The sequence below is a fragment of the Eschscholzia californica genome, unplaced genomic scaffold (genome assembly GCF_041429995.1).
Source record: "Eschscholzia californica isolate CP2 unplaced genomic scaffold, dmEscCali1.0.p SCAF_1, whole genome shotgun sequence".
NCBI classification, from domain to species: Eukaryota; Viridiplantae; Streptophyta; class Magnoliopsida; order Ranunculales; family Papaveraceae; genus Eschscholzia; species Eschscholzia californica.
This window is the reverse complement of record NW_028238198.1, coordinates 8,557,355-8,575,618: the sequence shown is the minus strand read 5'-3', so window position 1 is coordinate 8,575,618 and position 18,264 is coordinate 8,557,355. Positions and strand designations below refer to the sequence as shown.

The 18,264-nt window shown below is 33.9% G+C and overlaps 2 protein-coding genes, 1 long non-coding RNA gene and 1 other non-coding gene across 11 annotated transcripts in view; 2 read left to right on the top strand and 2 right to left on the bottom strand.

The window, feature by feature from the left end:
- The first annotated feature begins 569 nt into the window (after nucleotides 1-569).
- Nucleotides 570-3,462, top strand: LOC147563845 (uncharacterized). Of its 2 annotated transcripts, none has more exons than XM_086641209.1 (5): nucleotides 570-1,041; nucleotides 1,600-1,777; nucleotides 1,856-1,957; nucleotides 2,025-2,174; nucleotides 3,111-3,462. In XM_086641209.1, the coding sequence occupies exons 1-5, from the start codon at nucleotides 899-901 to the stop codon at nucleotides 3,318-3,320; spliced, it is 783 nt and encodes a 260-aa protein (XP_086497335.1). In that variant the 5' UTR covers nucleotides 570-898; the 3' UTR covers nucleotides 3,321-3,462. The 2 variants fall into 2 exon arrangements, with proteins under 2 accessions (XP_086497335.1, XP_086497343.1); XM_086641217.1 differs by having other exon boundaries at nucleotides 651-1,041; nucleotides 1,859-1,957.
- A 3,030-nt stretch (nucleotides 3,463-6,492) lies between these two features.
- On the bottom strand, nucleotides 6,493-8,826 carry LOC147563843 (uncharacterized). Of its 3 annotated transcripts, none has more exons than XR_015225420.1 (3): nucleotides 7,372-8,826; nucleotides 7,170-7,238; nucleotides 6,493-6,842 (listed from the first exon to the last, which is right to left on the bottom strand). It is a non-coding gene; the product is annotated as an uncharacterized LOC147563843 (long non-coding RNA). The 3 variants fall into 3 exon arrangements; XR_015225421.1 differs by having other exon boundaries at nucleotides 8,110-8,826; XR_015225419.1 differs by lacking the exon at nucleotides 7,372-8,826 and having other exon boundaries at nucleotides 7,170-7,365.
- On the bottom strand, nucleotides 7,653-7,723 carry LOC147563844 (small nucleolar RNA snoR60). Its single transcript, XR_015231628.1, has one exon. It is a non-coding gene; the product is annotated as a small nucleolar RNA snoR60 (small nucleolar RNA).
- A 7,385-nt stretch (nucleotides 8,827-16,211) lies between the features above and the next one.
- LOC147563841 (RNA-binding NOB1-like protein) overlaps nucleotides 16,212-18,264 on the top strand; it is a 47,516-nt gene continuing 45,463 nt past the window's right edge. The window contains exon 1 of one of the 5 annotated variants that reach the window (XM_086641160.1): nucleotides 16,212-17,845. The gene's annotated coding sequence lies outside the window, so the exon portion shown is untranslated. The remainder of the gene's footprint in view (nucleotides 17,846-18,264) is intronic. The other 4 variants (XM_086641168.1, XR_015225416.1, XR_015225415.1 and 1 more) reach the window with 4 other exon arrangements.

The window sequence follows — 18,264 nt, the reverse complement described above, 5'->3', positions numbered from 1 at the left end:
TAGAGATTCTTATGAGGACACTCTAAATTTAGAGTGTCATCTTGAGATTCTCTAAGTGCCACATAAGCATATCTATAAGTTTTAAACCAAAATATAGGTTTTTAGTGTTTCTCTTGAGTGTTGCATTGGAGAAGATTTTGCAATAGAGTGTCTCTAAATGGCCAAATAGGAAAGATGACATTTAGAGATTCATTTTCCACACTTGACACACAAGACTTTTAGAGTTTTTCTTGAGTCTTGCATTGGAGATGCTCTTAATGATCTTTTTTTGGTGTTTAAGACTCGAAACGTCGTAATTCACACGGATCATAATGTTTATTCGATTCACCATGTATCTTTATTCCATTATATATTCTTGATATATTTTCTATTTATATATCCATGATTTATTTATGTCACATGATATAAGGAATCTTGGACACCAACATCAATATGCCTCAAGGAAGTTGTTAATACTTTTTTTTTTTTTTTTTTTTTTTGTTGAGAGAAGTTGTTAATACTTTATGTACAAATAGCATGTGTAGACATAGTCTCTGTATTAATTGTTTTTAATTGTTGTCAAGTTTGATGTAAACATGACAACACGACTCTCTTCTTATCTGTCCACTTCTCAAATGGTTTAAATATTCAGACTTCATTCATAGATCATAGATCACACTAAACCCTCTCTCTCTCCTGGGTGTGACGGGGTGTCCCTAAATATCGCCAGAGGTCTAAATCTATTTCTTTTCGGGTATAAAGGACATTGCAATCTCTCAAACCCTAGACAAAAAAAGAAAGAGAAAACATGGAGGATGAGGGTGTCCCTAAATATCGCCAGAGGTCTAAATCTATTTCTTTTCGGGTATAAAGGACATTGCAATCTCTCAAACCCTAGACAAAAAAAGAAAGAGAAAACATGGAGGATGAGGGTTTGTGCAATCCACCGGATCCAAAAAAGCAAAAACTAGAAGAAGAAACGGAGGACGAAGATTTTGAATACGAAAGGGAGGAAGAAGATAATCGGAAGCTGTCTTCTATTGATGATCTGAAGGAAATCAGGTATGGAAGATCTGTTCGGTTTTATTTATATACTCCCTCCGTCTCGAAATGAAAGTCCATTATTCCTTTTTGGGTTGTCTCAAAATGAAAGTCTCATACCACATATAGCCTATAATATCCCATGTTTTGGCAAATTTACCCCTCCTTAATTCAATCAATATCAAGTGCATTTATTGGGAAAGATAATGCATGTACTACTTTGTCCAATAAAATTCACTAGATTGAATTACAATAAATGCTAGCACTCTTATTTAATAAGGACAATATGGGAACACACAAAACGAAAATAAATCGGATGAGTTTCGATAATGGACTTTCATTGTGAGACGGAGGGAGTACTTTATTTTTTTCTTGTGAGATTTGTTAGAATTTTACTTCTTACCAGTCTTCAATTTGATTTGTTGAAGTTATAGGTTAGAGTAATTAGGAACTGTTACTCGAAAATCTTGATGCAGAGATAAATCAAATTAAGAAACCCTAAAATTGGACCTATAGGATGATGAGGCTTGTTGTTGAATTCTCTACTACTTATTTCATCATATTGTTCTTTTTCTTCAGGGAAAAGATCCAAAACCATATCAGTTACTGGAAGGCCCTTCCTTATCAAAAAAGAATGGAAGATCCTTGGAACTTCAATTATTTAGAGCTACAAAGGATCCTTGATGATTATTATGATCATAACTCACTGGCTACAAGTAACACCAGGGAAATACAAGTGGAATTTAACCTCTTCAAGGTAATTAATTTCTAAACCTGTATTACGAGGTAATCAATCCATCTGTTATTGTATTAACATGCTTTTATGGTTCTTTAGAAGGTGCTTGCTGAATTGGTCAAGGACATTCAGGCATTCAATAATTATCTCAACGAAACATATGATCGTGAATGGACATTGAATTTGGGAAAATTATATAAGGTAAACCTCTTTCTCTCAACAACTTAACTCCATCTCTGTTTGCCCTAAATTTTACATGTATGAACAGTTGGGCATGGACAACGTGGTTAACAAGATGAGGGAGGATCTCTCGGTCCGTAAACTTGATAGATATTACCTCCTTGAATTTATTGTCCACGATTTAATTCCTACGTGGGAGAAGATGGATTTGGGAGACACTAAAGATGATAACTACGAGGTAATCGAAGTATAACAGATTGTTTCTAATGATTTTCCTAATTTAATTGCTAGGTTTTCCGAATTATAGTGTGGGGGTGATACAAAATAACAACATCGAATTGTTCCAGAGTTTGATGATGGGTAATGTGACGGTGTTGTGATCAGGAATGGGTAATAGGGTTTTCTATTGGAACACACAAACAAATCGATCTTGTTCGAAGGGGCCAAGAAGCCCCCCCTCCCCCTGTCCCTGTCCCCAAATTCTGTTAAGCTCCTAGTTTGTAGTAACTTCGAAATCAAACTCTTGACCATGGTGTCAGCCTCCTTTGGGCTTTTTCAATGTGAAGCTCCTAGTTTCTAATAACTTCGGAACCAAACTCTTGACCCATGGTGTTAGGGTGCTTTGGCCTTTTTCATTGTGAAGCTCCTAGTTTTTAATAATTCGGAACCGAACTCTTGACCCATGAATCTGATAAAAAAATAGTGAAGGAAAAGTTATACCGGATGACCGTAACAAAGTACAAGTATAGAAATACCATTCATCTGCATAACTATACATTGATCGAAAGTCCATATACAATCCATCTGGATAATGCCAGTTGCACCTCCATTTTTGGCTCATCACGTTAGATCAAAAGACCAATAGGCAGATTAGATGACACCTTGTGACCCACCCTAATAGAAGTGTAACTTATCAAAAGAGGGCAAATCGAGTTGCCCGATTTCTGTCACAATTACTTTTTATATCTATTCATTGCCTTATATCATGCACATCATTTATTGCCTTGTATCATGTTTATATTTATATCTGTCATTGCCTTGTGTCATGGACATCATTTAATTTCCTTATAATCTGCTTCGATTGCCATTTCTATCATTCCATGTACTATATTTTGTACAAATTGTTTTTAATGATTTGTTGTGTCATACTGATGATATGATTTTGTAACTGTAGGATGTGGCTAAAATTTTAGACAAACAGTGGGAAGGCATGCGTTGTTCCCGTAAGTTTTTTGCTGACGTGTCTAAATTGACACAGATTGGGATGGCTATAGTACAGTGTATGGGTAGGATTCTGAAAAAGAGGGGAGTTCACAAAGAAACAAAACTGAGTACTATTTGTGCTTCTACTGCTGCCAATACGCATGTGGATTGCCTGACTTAAAGAATGAATCTTACAGACTTGGTATTGTATGTGTTGACAGACTTTTCTCTTTTGGTTGTTCAAACCTGTGTTGACAGACTTGATGTTCTTTTAATTGTCTGTTTATTTTAAAATGAGGCATCTAAGGCAGACTTCTGGATCAGTCTAAATCTTCTCTTTTTCTTTCATTATTGCCCCTCATATCATCTCTTTTCAACTATAATAATACAATAATAATAATAACAATGTTCCTTTTAGGCTTCATAATGGATAAAATATAGACCCAAATTTTAGGTCCAAATAAGAAATAAAACCTAGCTCGGAATAATAACCCACTAAAAACTCAAAACCCAAATATTATTCCAAATTAAACCAAAATACGGATCTCTATGCTCCATCCCTCCCAAAAATGCATCTCCAACAGCTTCCCTCTCTCTCTCATATTCACTCTCTTTATAAATCTCATTTATCCTTCAATTTCTCTCTCTAAAATACCACATTATTATTTTGGGACTTTAACTTCATCTGATTTACTCTCTCTCTCTCTCTCTCTAAATTAGATTTCCTCCTCAACCAAAAACTCTTGTTCTCCCTCCAAACTTGATGAACACATTGTAGTGAAGGTGGGGGAAGAAGGAAGGAGATGAGAGTGAGTTTTAATTTTTTAATTTTTTTTTTTGAGAATTCGACAGGATCTACGTTTGTCGTTACAAGGCATTGATGCATCATAGAGATGCAATAAGCACGATAACCGCCTAATTTAAACCGAGAGTGAAAGAGGCCTAAAGCCCGACAAATTATTACATTATTTATAGCCTAAACACCTTGCAGAGCCTTGCGAACACCTTGCATGACTTTTGCAAACACCTTGCATAACCTAGCAAACACCTTGCAATGCGCTTGCAGTGCCTTGCAAGTAACTTGTTGAACCTTGCAAATGGTTTGCAAATTAGTTTTTGAATTGATTTAACATGAAATTTGTTACAAATTGTTATATTAATAGAATGTTTTACCAAAAAACTAGCTAAATATCCTAAAAATTCATAGTTGTCATTTTATCAACTCTAGCACCATCCTTTTACATTTCTTCGAAAAACTTACATGAAATTCTTAATTTGAACATAAGTATCTATCATGATTGTTCAAGAGGAAGCATTTCACAAAGGAATTTCATCAAACAATTTTAGAGCTATTTCAACCAACCCAAATTTTGTATAACCAACTAACATTGCATTCCAAACAACAACATTTTTTTCAAGCATTTTATCAAACACATTCCGTGCATCAACTATACTACCATAACTACCATATAAATTCAACAAATAAGTTTGAACATAAACATCAAGAATAACAATACATCAAAACGAACATAGCAAAAAATTTACTTCAACCCTAAAGATTCGGAACTTGGAAATTGCAACTTTCTCTCTCTAGAATTTTTCACCAAAACTAACTCAAACCCTCTAAATCATCTTCTAACAACAAGTAAGAGATTCAATCACAAAAACCTAAAATAGATTGATGATCAAAACATAAGGAGATCGACCTTATAGAATCAGCTCGGAGAAATCCACCAATTTCCCACATTCGTTTTTTTTTTCATTAGTAGAAAAAAAAAACTTCCCAATTTATAAAAAAATTGATTTTTTTTTGGTATTTTACATCACACAAAGGGTATTTTTGACCCTGAAAATGAGAGTGCCTACAAACTTTGATGAATCTTTTTTAACCAAAGTCATAATTTCTTAGGAAGTTTTGGCCAAAGTCCCCTTAGAACAACAACATCTTCTCAAGTCCCATCTAATACCAGGAAACCCCAAGGCCTTACATTTATGAAAACACATTAGAGTCTGAAAATTTCGAGTCTTATACCCAATGCACTAACTCTGATAACGAGTTACATACACGCTACCAATATTGCTGGATACTGACTAATTTCTAGTTCTCGACCTGATCACATAAACGCTAATTTTAACACATGTACTATTTGACAATCATTGTCTTTTCTATCCTTCACCAAAGGGAGGTTTAAACCAATAATAAAGATGTATTTGGTGTATCAAATAATAACCATAAAAATGAAGGTACAACCGGTTATTTTATCCTATAACAAACAAGTAGAGCGCCCAAATAGATAAATTCGAGGGCATCATCTTCACTTTTGTTCCTAGAGACTGCGATGCTCCTGTAGACGCGCTTGCAAAATAGGGAAGAAGACATGATTACAGAAATGTGTGGAACACTATACCTTCTTTTATTTCTGCTTTACTCTAGTTATTTGGTTTGTACTTTTGGTTTCGTTAATGCAATGTTCCTCTCATAAAAAAAACAAGATTACCGGCTGAGGTAGGTCTAGAGACAAGTAGAAGAACAAAGGCTGAGCTAGGTCTAAAGACAAGTAGAAAAACAAAAAACACAATGGATACATGAACCAACATGACCATTTTAATTTCTAGATGATGATGACTTGCAACTTTTTGAAATATGTTTAGGACCTATGATGGAGTTCACTATGGGGTCAATGCTTCTTTGTATAGAAATTGTTAAATGCATAGTTAGACAATTGAAGTTAATGCCCTAACTTAAAACTACATTATCAAATTACTTGTGTGAATGCTACATTTACCCTCTTTCTATATTCCTTTCCAAAAAATTAATGGAAATAAAGTAATTTGTTGCCAAAGTAAACTCTCAAATAAAGAATTATTGTCTCATAAAAAAAATAAAGAATTATTAGACAAAGACAGGGCAGTTCGCAAATTTAACTAAGGTTCTGAAATGCACTATCACGAATTACTAGGGTGTGGGGCATATATTAACTAGAGTTAAACTAGGGCCCCTTCCATTCCACCCAACCCATCCTAAAGTAGATACAAAAGTATAACCTAGCTTCACTTTCGATTAAGCTAGCCAATCTTGTTTTTAAAAATGCAAGTAACACCTCCATGTCTAGATGAACTAAAAATCCTCTCAGATCATCTCATATGGAACCATACAAACAAGAGATACTTGACAATATTGGATGGGAAAATGACTCAATTATTGATTTTCCAGAGACTAAAAATCTTGTCATAAAACTCAGCATCATAAAATGTGTTATAAAAAACCCTTCACATGACCACCCCAGTAACAGGCTAGAGCTAACAAAATCGAGCCCATCTCACTGGTATATATTTTACCCTGAAACAAAATGTACTTAATTCCTCTAATCACTTAAAATAGATATGTTACAAATGCAAAACATAGATTGAGCCCAAAATATCAAGTAACATAAAATGTATATGATCCACTCTGATTAAAACAGAACATAATAATTTCCAGGATCACTCAAGGAGACAATCCCAAGTAATACTTCCAATGACATATTTAGGCAGCTGGTTTTTGTTTCTTCGGCACTCGGTAGCCACCAACAACACAAGCGTGGTCTCTCTCAAAAGGCTCAAGTGTCACCTGTTCTGATGGCTTGAACTGGTCTTGTTGAAGTTTCTTTACTTCTTGAGCAAACACAGCCTCAGCAGGAACAGTTGAATCAATGCAGTTTGCCTGTTAAAACAAAAGAAAGAAAACAACAAATTTTAGTTTTCGTAACTAAATGCCAAATACAATAATTTATGTTGATGAGCATGTAAGGCTACTTATTCATAACAAAAGACTTCTTAGTAATCAATTCAGGGTTTTGGTTTGTTTAACGTTACACTAGTACTCAAGTTGGTGGAACAAAATACAGTTGTTCTTAATGGTTCCTACGAATCAATTGCTTTAGTGATTGGAGCATTATATATATTAACATATAGGAAAATAAGTTTCAGATTAGTAAGGCAGGCAAAGAATAACATGTACAAACTTAAAAGTAGTAAGCTAATAACAAACCTTGATTGAGATCACAAAATGCCCACCATTTTTGAGGAAATATGAAGCATTCAGTGCTAGGATTCTAGCCTGCAAGAAGAATGAAGTCATTAATACATACTCTACATAGTTCAACAAGTCTAACACCACCATTGGAGAGGCAAAGGTGACAAACTCTTATTATTTGCAGAAGGAAAATATTAGATATTTCGAAGGAACTTACTCCAATAGCACATATAAAACTTGGACACGGAAACCAGCCTGGGGGATCTCACTATGTTAAGGTGCATTTGTCCGAAAATGAAACTAATGACACCCCAAGAACTACAAATCCCATCATTTGGTTATCCAAAGAGAACGAGGTTTTCTACACGAAAATGGGTTTACAACTAAGCAAACACAGCATCAATAACTACTAGATTAGTTACATGAACTCTTACTGCCACTCGAATGAAAAGCAGTCTACATACTCGTGACTTTGACAAACAAATTACAATCAGTGATAGCATCAGAAACTCGAGTTTGCATCATCCAAGAAGTCCTGAAGGGGAATCCGAGTAATTCATCACATGCTCTAAACTATTCAGCGTATCGGATAATGCACAGAAATGCAACATTCATTCAAACACTACCAACAAAGAATCAACAAGTCGGATTCATAAGTGTAATCATCAAGACGTAAATTGTTCAAAAGCATTATCCACAGCTAATAACAAAAAACACCAAAAAAAAAAAGGATACCAACAAGCAAGAGAAAACCTTTGGGAAGAAAATAACATCAAATGGAAATCCACACATCAAACCAAATATCATACTTCTCAAACTTCTTAGCCTGGGCATTTAATAATGCCAGCTTCCTATCTAATAAAACTTTATTTGTAAGAAAGTTTAAGCAATGTTTCAATTTAATTTCTCCATCAGTAGACTTCATATATATTAAGAGGTGCAGCATTGTAACAACCTCTTTTTCTCTCTCTAACTTCCTGTTTCTTCCTCATTCTACTGTATTTTCTCTCTCTTCCCACTCTCTCTGTTTCTCTTTGTCACTAACAGGAACAGTAGAGCAAAAAATAGATAAATAACAAAGAAATTCAGATTTTTTTCTTTTCTTTTCTGTAATTTCTACAATCTCTCTCTCTGTCTCTGTAATCTCTCTTTCTGTCTCTGTAATCTCTCTCTCTCTCTCACAAACAGAAAGAATACAAGAAAATAGAAAAAGAAAATAATCAAAAACAAGTGATGATGATGATTTTGGCCGAGCTCTCTCTCTCTCTCTCTCTCTCTCTCTCTCTCTCTCTCTCTCTCTCTCTCTCTCTCTCTCTCTAATCTTGCTGTCCTATTGAGCTCGAGAAGATCCTCCCATTCCAAGATCATTTCTGCTCAGTTATGTCTCTGTTTTTATACTCCAATTGCTGGCTCTCCCTTCTCCATTAATCTCTAAGAATATCTTCTTATCTACCTGTCTTTCCCTTTGTTTCTCTAACTAATAAATCCAGCTCTTCATTCTTCATGATTCTCTGATTTTCATTCTCAAGAATACCCACGAAATCTCCTCATCAATCTCTCTTTCCATCTCTTGTAAATCTCCAGCTCACAACACTTTCTTTCTATATTCTTCACGTTCCCTGTTTCCTTTTCAAAAATATCTCTTCCCTTCTCTGGGGATAACTAATAAGGATGGAAATAACTAATAAGGGACACTAATTATTAAAGGAAAGAGGTGATAAGGATAGATGACAACTTCCTGTTTTGATTTGTTGGTTGTCAAGAGAATTATAACGTGTATCACGGGACAAGATTATCACGGGACCCATTGAATCATGTTTTAATTTGTTGGCTGACAAGAGAATTATAACGTGTATCAAGGTACGTTGTAAGAGATTATCACGAGACCCCATTGAATCAGCGCCACGTGTTACGGAAAGATCAGATTTTGACCTAAACTTTGACCTCGCCTAAATTGCTCGTCCGGACTCCGATTTGACTTCCGTTTTCACCTACGGGCTCGTCATGGACTCTCCTTTCATCCGAGTATCAAAATTTCCAAAATCATCAAATGACCAAACTACCCCTCATGCATGTCTTTCTCCCGATCTTGACTATTTTTCTCACCGAACTCCGTAAAAGACACCTGAGAAAGAAAATCAAACAAATCATCAGAGTAACCGCTCGAACTGGACTAACTAACCCGAGTTAAAAGATTCAGATGGGACATTTTCATGTCTCAACAAACATCCCCAAACTTAGATTTTGCTAGTCCTCGAGCAAAAAATAAAACTAATCCCCAGTTCACCACTTTCGTAGGGAATCACGATTGCACTTAGCACGTGCAACAAGCCGTTAAACCTCTAGGTTACCCTAGAGGACGAGTTTTGTCTCGTGAAGGTTTGCAGTGAATTTACCCACAAAATTCAAAAATCTCAAAAATCTAGCAGGGTCTAAAATGGACTAAAAATGTTTATCCGGTAGACTTTCGAAAGTTAATAGAAATGAAATCTAAGTCGCCCAAACCATACAAATGCTAAAAATCCCTTCACTAGTAATCAAGACTCGAAGTGCACGTGACCAGCCAATATGAGTATCATTTCGGTTCTGAAAAGACAAGGCCTCGATTACCGTCTCGATACATTTCGCCTCGACTACTGGCTCACGGTCATACACTCAAAAATTAAAGTCCCTCAAGAATGGTTCACTCTATGTGTTAGTATGAATATGAAGAAAACTCAACACATGAAAAAGACAGACCAAAATATTTTTGGTAAACGACTGATCTCAAAGAAGGAAACAACCACTAATATGGAATGGGGAAGCTAACCAACTCTTCTCACCTGATCAACTTTCTAACCATGCTTCCTAGAGGTCGATAGACTAAGGATGAACTAGAACTCCTGAGAACTCGACGTCTTCAAATCTTCAAGAATTACTTTGGGATAAACACTTAAACACAAACAAACATTTTTTTTCTTTGATTTTTTTTTTCTTTGTTTTTTTTTTTTTTTTTTTTTCTTTTTCCGTACACTAGTACTATACTCAAAATACAAATATTTTCTTGACATTATTCTTTCTTTGGTAATATTCTCTTCATTTTGCTTCATGCCTAATTCTCAGGGTTCTAAATGATGGATGAGGTTCCCATCTTCCTCTAGTTGACATTGTTTTCAAGTTTCTCAGACTACAAGAGTAAAGTTCGCTTCCTGATGACATCCCCAGTGGTTGTATAATTTGAACTCAAGAGATCAAATGAGTTCTTCTTTCAAAATTGCGAGGTTGAGTAGCTCTTCACTCTACTCGGAGTTAGCGTAGAAGAGATCACTCAAAACAACAAGAAAGGCTCAGAATCTCACATAGGTTAAGTCTCCACTAATGATCGATTAAGTTCTCTCAGAAATGTCCACTCTTCACCTATCTAACACTCACATGGCTAGTGCACAGACAACTTTAAGACTCGAAATTCGTGAAACAACTTTTAGTAAAAGCACAGTACAACCAACTAGATTCTATAACTATTAACAAGCAAAAACAACTAGACTCACGCTTTCAATCCAAAAATTAAAAATTTTGAAAAAATTTTTAAACCCTTTTGAATTTTTGAAATAAGGACTTAGCAAAAATTTCAATCCCCTATCCCCAAACTTAAACCGAACATTGTCCTCAATGTTCTGAAGACTATGCAAAAAAATAACAGGATGAGGGAAAGATATTACCTGATTCCAAGGTCCTATGCATGGGTTGCCTCCCAGAAAGCGCTAAGTTTAATGTCTTTCTCCCGATCTTGACTATTTTTCTCACCGAACTCCGTAAAAGACACCTGAGAAAGAAAATCAAACAAATCATCAGAGTAACCGCTCGAACTGGACTAACTAACCCGAGTTAAAAGATTCAGATGGGACATTTTCATGTCTCATCAATTAGTGTCTTGCACAACTAGTTGAATCTAGAATATGTGTTTGGAATTATTTTCTTGTGAAAACTTCAAAGAAGTTTGTTTTGTGTTTTCCGAATCTAAATTGTAGGTGTAAAATTTTCATATGAAGGATGATGCCTATTGATATGATGTGTTTTTGTCTGTGATACGTGTGATCAAATGTCTTATCTGACTGTGATGTCATACTTAAGGTATGTGATCGTTATTATAACAATCCATATGTTTATGACGTACACGAGTATAGTGAAACTCCCTACTTTTATGGGGCTTTGAATTGTTTGAATGTATGTCGTCGCTAGTGTATCAGTCGTTTATGAATTAATTAAAAATTTGATTGAGTGAGAAAATATTGACCCGAATAGAGGTTGCCTCGACGTAAAGGTCGATACAAACACATGTCTAATTTGTGATAGACTATCTAGTGGAGCTTTGAGTTGGATGTTTACTCAATGAGCAATATCAAAAGTTGGGTCGCTTCCTGCTCATAAGAGGTGCGATGACTGAAGGGTCGCATGGTTTATTGGAGAGGATTAAAACGGATAGCAAGTGAAGCTATCAAGTGGGCCTCGAAATAGGTTGCATAATCAATCTAGTTAGAAGACGTTGTTATGAAAGTTTTGATATCATATGAGTTTGCTATTATGATATAGAGATTGTACATCGCTTGTGACTTGTATCGAGTCTGATCATGTGTAACTTATGGTTTGTTGTTGCGAGCTTGTGAATGTTGTTTGCTTAAACCAGTGGGTACAGAGTGCCTTATGTTGTGTTGTATTTCTTGTGCTTGTATAACATTTATGTTCTAGCAGTTGCTACACTTGATTGCATATTGTTTGTGATTGTGGTATGTTTGATTTCGAGGACGAAATCCTCTTTTAGGGTGGAAGATTGTAACGCCCCTATTTTTATTATATATATATATATATATATATATATCAAATTAGGTGGAAATAGCAAAACTTTAGGTCAATTTGGGTTTGGATCTGATATGAAGAGTAAGTTAGTGTGGGCCTTGAGTATTATAAAATATAAGTGGATTATAAGGAAAAAATAGGGTTGCTTGAGTTGATTATATAAACAGAGGTGTAGAACTCTTTTTGTAGATCTAGAACAAAACTTAGAGAGAGAAAGAGAGATGGTATTCTTTGGAGAAGATTTTGATGAACAAATTAAAGAAATCTATGTATTGTTTATGATATAGTTGGTATATCTTCTTAATCTTCAACAAACCACTCCTCAGTGAAGGAAGAATGAATAAAGAAGAAAAGAGGTAGAGATGGAGTTCCCTAGAGAGAAAGAGGCATGATTGTAGTCTTGATGTCATCTAGGGCAAAAAGAGGTATTGATTGTGCACTCATGGCGTTGCTCGTGGATCCAGTTTGAAGGTCTCAAATCTTCGATTTCAAGACGGTTAGCTTGAGATTTGGGATTTGAGGTGCTACATGACATGAAACATACAGGTTATTTTACCAAAGGGGTATTAATGCCTCACAAAAAAACAAAATGCAGAGGAAAGTTGCGGGAAAGAGGTACCACTAAGCAATAACATCATATGCTATCTTATAAATTTTCGAAAGATCCAATAACAACGTAAACTATTTAAAAAAGAGGTGTGATTCAGTGTGCTCGAGCTCACTCGGTGATTTGTGAGCTCGAGCTCCACAATCGTTGATTTGCATAGATTAAACCTTCACAGTTGTAATTTTCCTTAATATAAGGAACTGAAAATCTCATATATTTTTGAAGACGTAAATGACCTTTAATCATTCGAATTCAGACTTAAAATCCATCCTCCCTTATTATTACTAGGCATATCCAGTAATAGAATTCCTTATTTCTTTACTATTACGAAGAAATTGAAATTGATCGTAATTCTATTGGTTTATAATATGGGGATAAGAGTCTAAAGCCTAAATTGAATGCTCAATGGGTCTAGAGCCCAAAGATAATCTGAAATAGAAAATAAATCCACTTATAGTAAATTACATGTGTAACCTTTGGTTTTTTTTATTACTACCTAACATATCCTAAGTTAATAAAAAACTCAAATTAAAGATTTCTTAAATTATTTTCTCAAAAAAGAAATTTCGTTTCACAACAAAAGTTTTCTTTTTCGTTTATCAAAATGACTAAGCTTTTAGTTATAACCTTTTTTAATACAGATTTGTTTAACATACTATAATTTCAAGTGTTAGAATAAATAGGATGCTAGAGAAATATAAGTATTGCAGAGGAATCAATGAAATGCTAGAGAAACATAATTTAAGACATGGGCAGGAGAATCAGTGAAATGCTAGAGAAATATTAAAAATTTGGTTGGCATAATATAGTTTCAGAAGAATTTTGTTAGAATCAATAAGATGCTAGAGAAATGTATCTCAATTTCAGAAGAATTTATTTTTCTAAGTATAATATTGAATTTTTAAAATAAATAAAATGCTAGAAATTTTTTAGAATTCTGTTATATATAAGAATGTTGTTAGAATAAATAAAATACTAGCAAAATAATAAAATGATTATTAACCTATTTCTAACATATTCATAACAGATGCTAATAGAATCAACAAAGTGCTAGTAAACTACTGAAAATGTAGTAAAAACAAATTCAGTTTATATTTTTTTTAGAAGAACAAGATTATAGTGATAAAGATTTGAAAATTCACTATGTACGAAATAATGTTACATTTTAAGTTTGTTGTTATGATAAAATAATTTTTTAACAAGATTCTAAGTTTAATCGACATACATACAATTTTCTTAATGATTTTCAAGTAAAAATATGTTTTAAAGTTGGAAATATCGAGGTAGAGGTAAAAAGCCATCCACAAATTCACAGTTTCTTCAAGTTCATAAAACATAGAGTTAGAGACAGAGGGGAACTCGTTTTAGGTAAATCACGATTGTCTTGGTAGGTTACTTTAGACAAATATAAGTTTTGGAAATAAATATTGACAATAAATATCCACCATAAATATTTCTCTTATAATTTATGGAAAGAATAAATGTATTAACTCAACCATTAGAAACCTTTGGTTTGCCAATGGTTAAATATATATTTATGAAAGGGTAAAAATGGGAGGAAATAAATGGTTTGATGCATGGAGCCCACTAAATAGTAAATTTTTTGACTTATTTTTCATTTTCTGTTTATTTTGATTTTATATTATTTATTAATTTAAGAGTGGATATATGACTAATTACCCCCCTTGTTTTTGGACCTTAAACTCAAAAATCTTTCAAAAAATAACAACTGTTATGGATGGGAAATTGGGAATTACTGATTGTGGCAGCCTTGTAATTAAAGTGATAAGGATGGGTTAACTTTTCTAGTTTTTAGAGACTCCTTCAATTAAGGACATACCAAATCAATATATTTTGCCATGAAAAGATCTTGATAAATCCAACGGCCATGAGCTCAAGCTCATACTTCTCCCCATGAGCCTGAACTCTTTAAAAAAAAAGAAGTTCTACACAATGTTGAAACAAATGCTAACTAGACTATGAAAACTACTCCCTTTATTAACTTTTACTTTTCATTTTTTTTTTCTGTTGAAAATATTAACTTTTACTTTTATTGGACAAAAAATGAGGGAACGGTCTCTACCATGTAGGAAAGGGAAATGTTACCAATGCCATTCTTATTCAATACATAGGCTGCTCAAAATACCTCGACCATTTAGTCGGTAACATGAAACTGGTCTTATACTCAAACTATCGAAAAAATGAAATCGATGTGAAACATAATGCATCAATATATCATACCTACATATAGTAAAGAGAGATTTGATAAACTTCCATCAATTGAATGAAATTGTTGCTATACACAAACTGTCGGAAGATGAAACTAGTGTGTGACATGAGACATCGATATATCTACAGATAACAAAGAACAACATTTGAAGAGAAGTTTGATAAGTTTTTTGTCGGTAAGGTAAAATTGATATGTTCAGTTACATATCGGTAGCTTCTTGTCGACCTATAATGAATCCATCGGACTAGTACCTCTTGTGTGTTATCTTTATGAAGTTCTTACTTTTTAAAAATAACACCACTTTCAGTGAAGGAAAAATTTAAAACAAAGATTTATGAGATGTTTGTATACCTTTTTATCAGGTGATTCGTCAGTCTTTATGGTTTTATTTGGATCAAAATAAGAATGTGAAACTTCTCTAATTTTTTTTTAATGATTTTCACCATTAAAACACCAATAAAAAACTTGAATAATTTGAATATGATCTTAGAGTAGGATAACTGTTTGATTTCATGATGTTTCCGTCGACATAAAAGCTATAAGTGTGATTAGTGCAAGAATTAATAGAGGAACTGCTAGATTTTGGGAGTGGTCATAGCTTTCAGGTATTCTTTTTAATCAGCTTTACCAATATTGACTTAGAGGCGAGTGTGTGTAAAATTTGACTCAATCAAGACAATTGACCAACGAATGTAAGTGTGGTAGGTAACAATGGTGAGTGTATATAAAATTTTTCTGTAATACTCCCAATGCAATCGCGCATTTCTAATGTTTTTCATTCTTATGTCCTCTCAATGTCAATCTCCAGCTTCTCTTTCTCCTTTAATACTCATACAGATGGGTTGGGCTTCACTCTCTTGTTTGACATGGTGTTCACGGGTCTGGTCTTGGATGTAGGAAAAATTTAAGCACCCTCCGTTTTACTGAAAGGGAAAAAACTCTTGAAGCATCATATCGTTTAAAAGAAATTCAAAGACAATAGAACCAAAATTTAATCATTTTGTGAATGGAGAAACGGGAAAAAAATGCAGAAACGGAGTTTGAGACTTGGAGATGGTAGCATTCTAGTTGTAAAATTAATGGTGCTTATGCTTGGAATTTGGTGAAGTTGTAGTTCTTATAAAGAGTTGAATGTATAAAATTGGTGATATTGTAATTTTTTTGGGAAATACGAGAGGATTCACCGACCACCAACTATACAAACAACTCTACCCTAAATTCGAATTAGATATCATGGAACATGAGAATTTTGTGGCACATCATGTTATTTTTGGGCCGACAACTAACTACTAAAACAAAGAAAGTAGATAAAAAAACACATTTTTTGTGTCGATGATTTTCCTTTAGAATTTTGCTATAAATTTTCAATTCATAAACTTTCCCTTATGATTTTTGCAATAGTCCTAACACAAGCTCTCAAATGTATTTTGAGGCATGGATATAAAATGTGAGAGTTTGGAGGAAACTGAATTTACAGTAGTGATAAAAATTAAGTGGACTCTACACTCCACATTGACTGTGGGTGCATGTTTGAGAAAAAGGTCTGTTTGTTTCTACCGAAAAATGAAAATTTTCTTTTTTTCTTTTCTGCTCTAAACCTATTTTAGCTATATCTCTAGATTAATAATATATATATCTCATTTTTTTTTTTTTTTATCTCTCAACTCAAGTTACTCAACTGCAATGATAATGAACAAATCGCTTTAAATGCTTGGCATAATAAAATTTGAATCCAAACAACTACGAAGAAAGAATCATCTCCACATAACTATAATCAGAAAACCTTGAGATGCAAGTAAAAAACATTGTACAACAGTTAAAGGGCAATGACAATACATGTGTGGCAACGAAAGAATCTTAGTACATGTCAATTTCACTGTAGGATTTATGTTTTTCCCTACATTCTTTGTTTTATGTTTTTCACTTCCAATTCATTGGAAGTTTCCAGATATGTTCTTTATAATTTTTTTGTAATTTTTTTGCTTCAAGATTTTGACTACTTCAAATTTATTTGATTACTTTTCTGAATTTTGAAGACCAATCTTCTTATTCCGACGAAAGCCCACAAGTGGAAAATAGACCCTAATTTAAAAAAAAGAAGTCCAAAATCACAATTTAAAAAGACCTTTAAAAACCGTAACTCCAAATAAAAATCTCAATTTGCAACAAAAAAAAATCTCAATTTAAATAACCCTAAGCTCCAAGATGAGAAAAAATATCCTAAAGAAACCCGATTCCCAAATTTGAAATCTTTAATGTCCCATTTGAATTTCCCTACCACGTTTGACTTTCCATGAAACTAGGTTCCCACCGCGTCCTACGGACGCGGTAGATCCCTTTTGGCTGCGCCGTCGTGTTAAGAATATTGTAACAGTTAAATAATAATAATTTACATTTAAAAAAAAGAATTACATTTAGAGAAAATAATTAATATTTCATTGAAGCCTGAACTATAAAATAGATGTGAGAGATTGTTTTTTTCTTACAGTGAAAAGATATCAGTCTGGCAAGAGTCCTATTTATATATTTTAAAACCGATCAGGAATGTGGAAGAGAGATTTTCTCCCCACTAATTTCTCATCCTCCCACGTTTTTCTACTCAATAGAAAAAAGAAGAGAAACATATGGGTAGTAGTTACACTAACTAATTTTAGTTGATTTACATAGATACCCTTCTTTTTGTAGTCTATTTACATAAAAAAAAATTATATCATCCGTCGGATGTGTTCCCAACCAAATCTCTAAAATAAAATGGATGGTCAGACTTATTAATATAATAGATTTCTTTTCCATCAAAAGGAATTCATTTCATACCCAAATATTCACACGAACCAAACAGACCCTAATATAAAACCCTAAACCCAAACGCGACCGATACCTTTCTCAACTTTCAAGTATCTCAACACGAACAGTTGAGCAGTGAACACCATTGGAGCTGGGTAGAAGCACAGAAGGCTCGAAGCAAACTCGTCTCTCTTTCTCTCTCCAACGGTTTTCGGCTCAGAGGAAGACAAACTTCAAGTAAACCCTAATCTCTCTCTCTCTTGATTGTCTTGGTTAAGATCAGGAACTAAAACCCTAGATCACATTTTCATAGTTCATAATACTTCATATCAGACTCGTTTTCGACTTTTCTTGGTTATGATTTTTGATTGAATTTTCAGCAGGTTTTAAGTGAACATTTAGCAGGTTTCATATGATTTTATGGTTAGATTGAAATATCGAGCAACCGACCATAGTGTATTGTTTAATGAAATAGTTACTTTCTTTTGAACTTAGAAACCCTAGTTAATTGATTGTTCGAGAAGAGCTGTCGTTTGGGATTTAGGCATGTCCCTTTTCTGATTCTTTCTTAGAATAAGAAGTACATTTCATGGCTTTAATCTGGGACGAAGTTACGCTCATATGCTTTTGTGATGATTTACTTGAACTCACTTTTA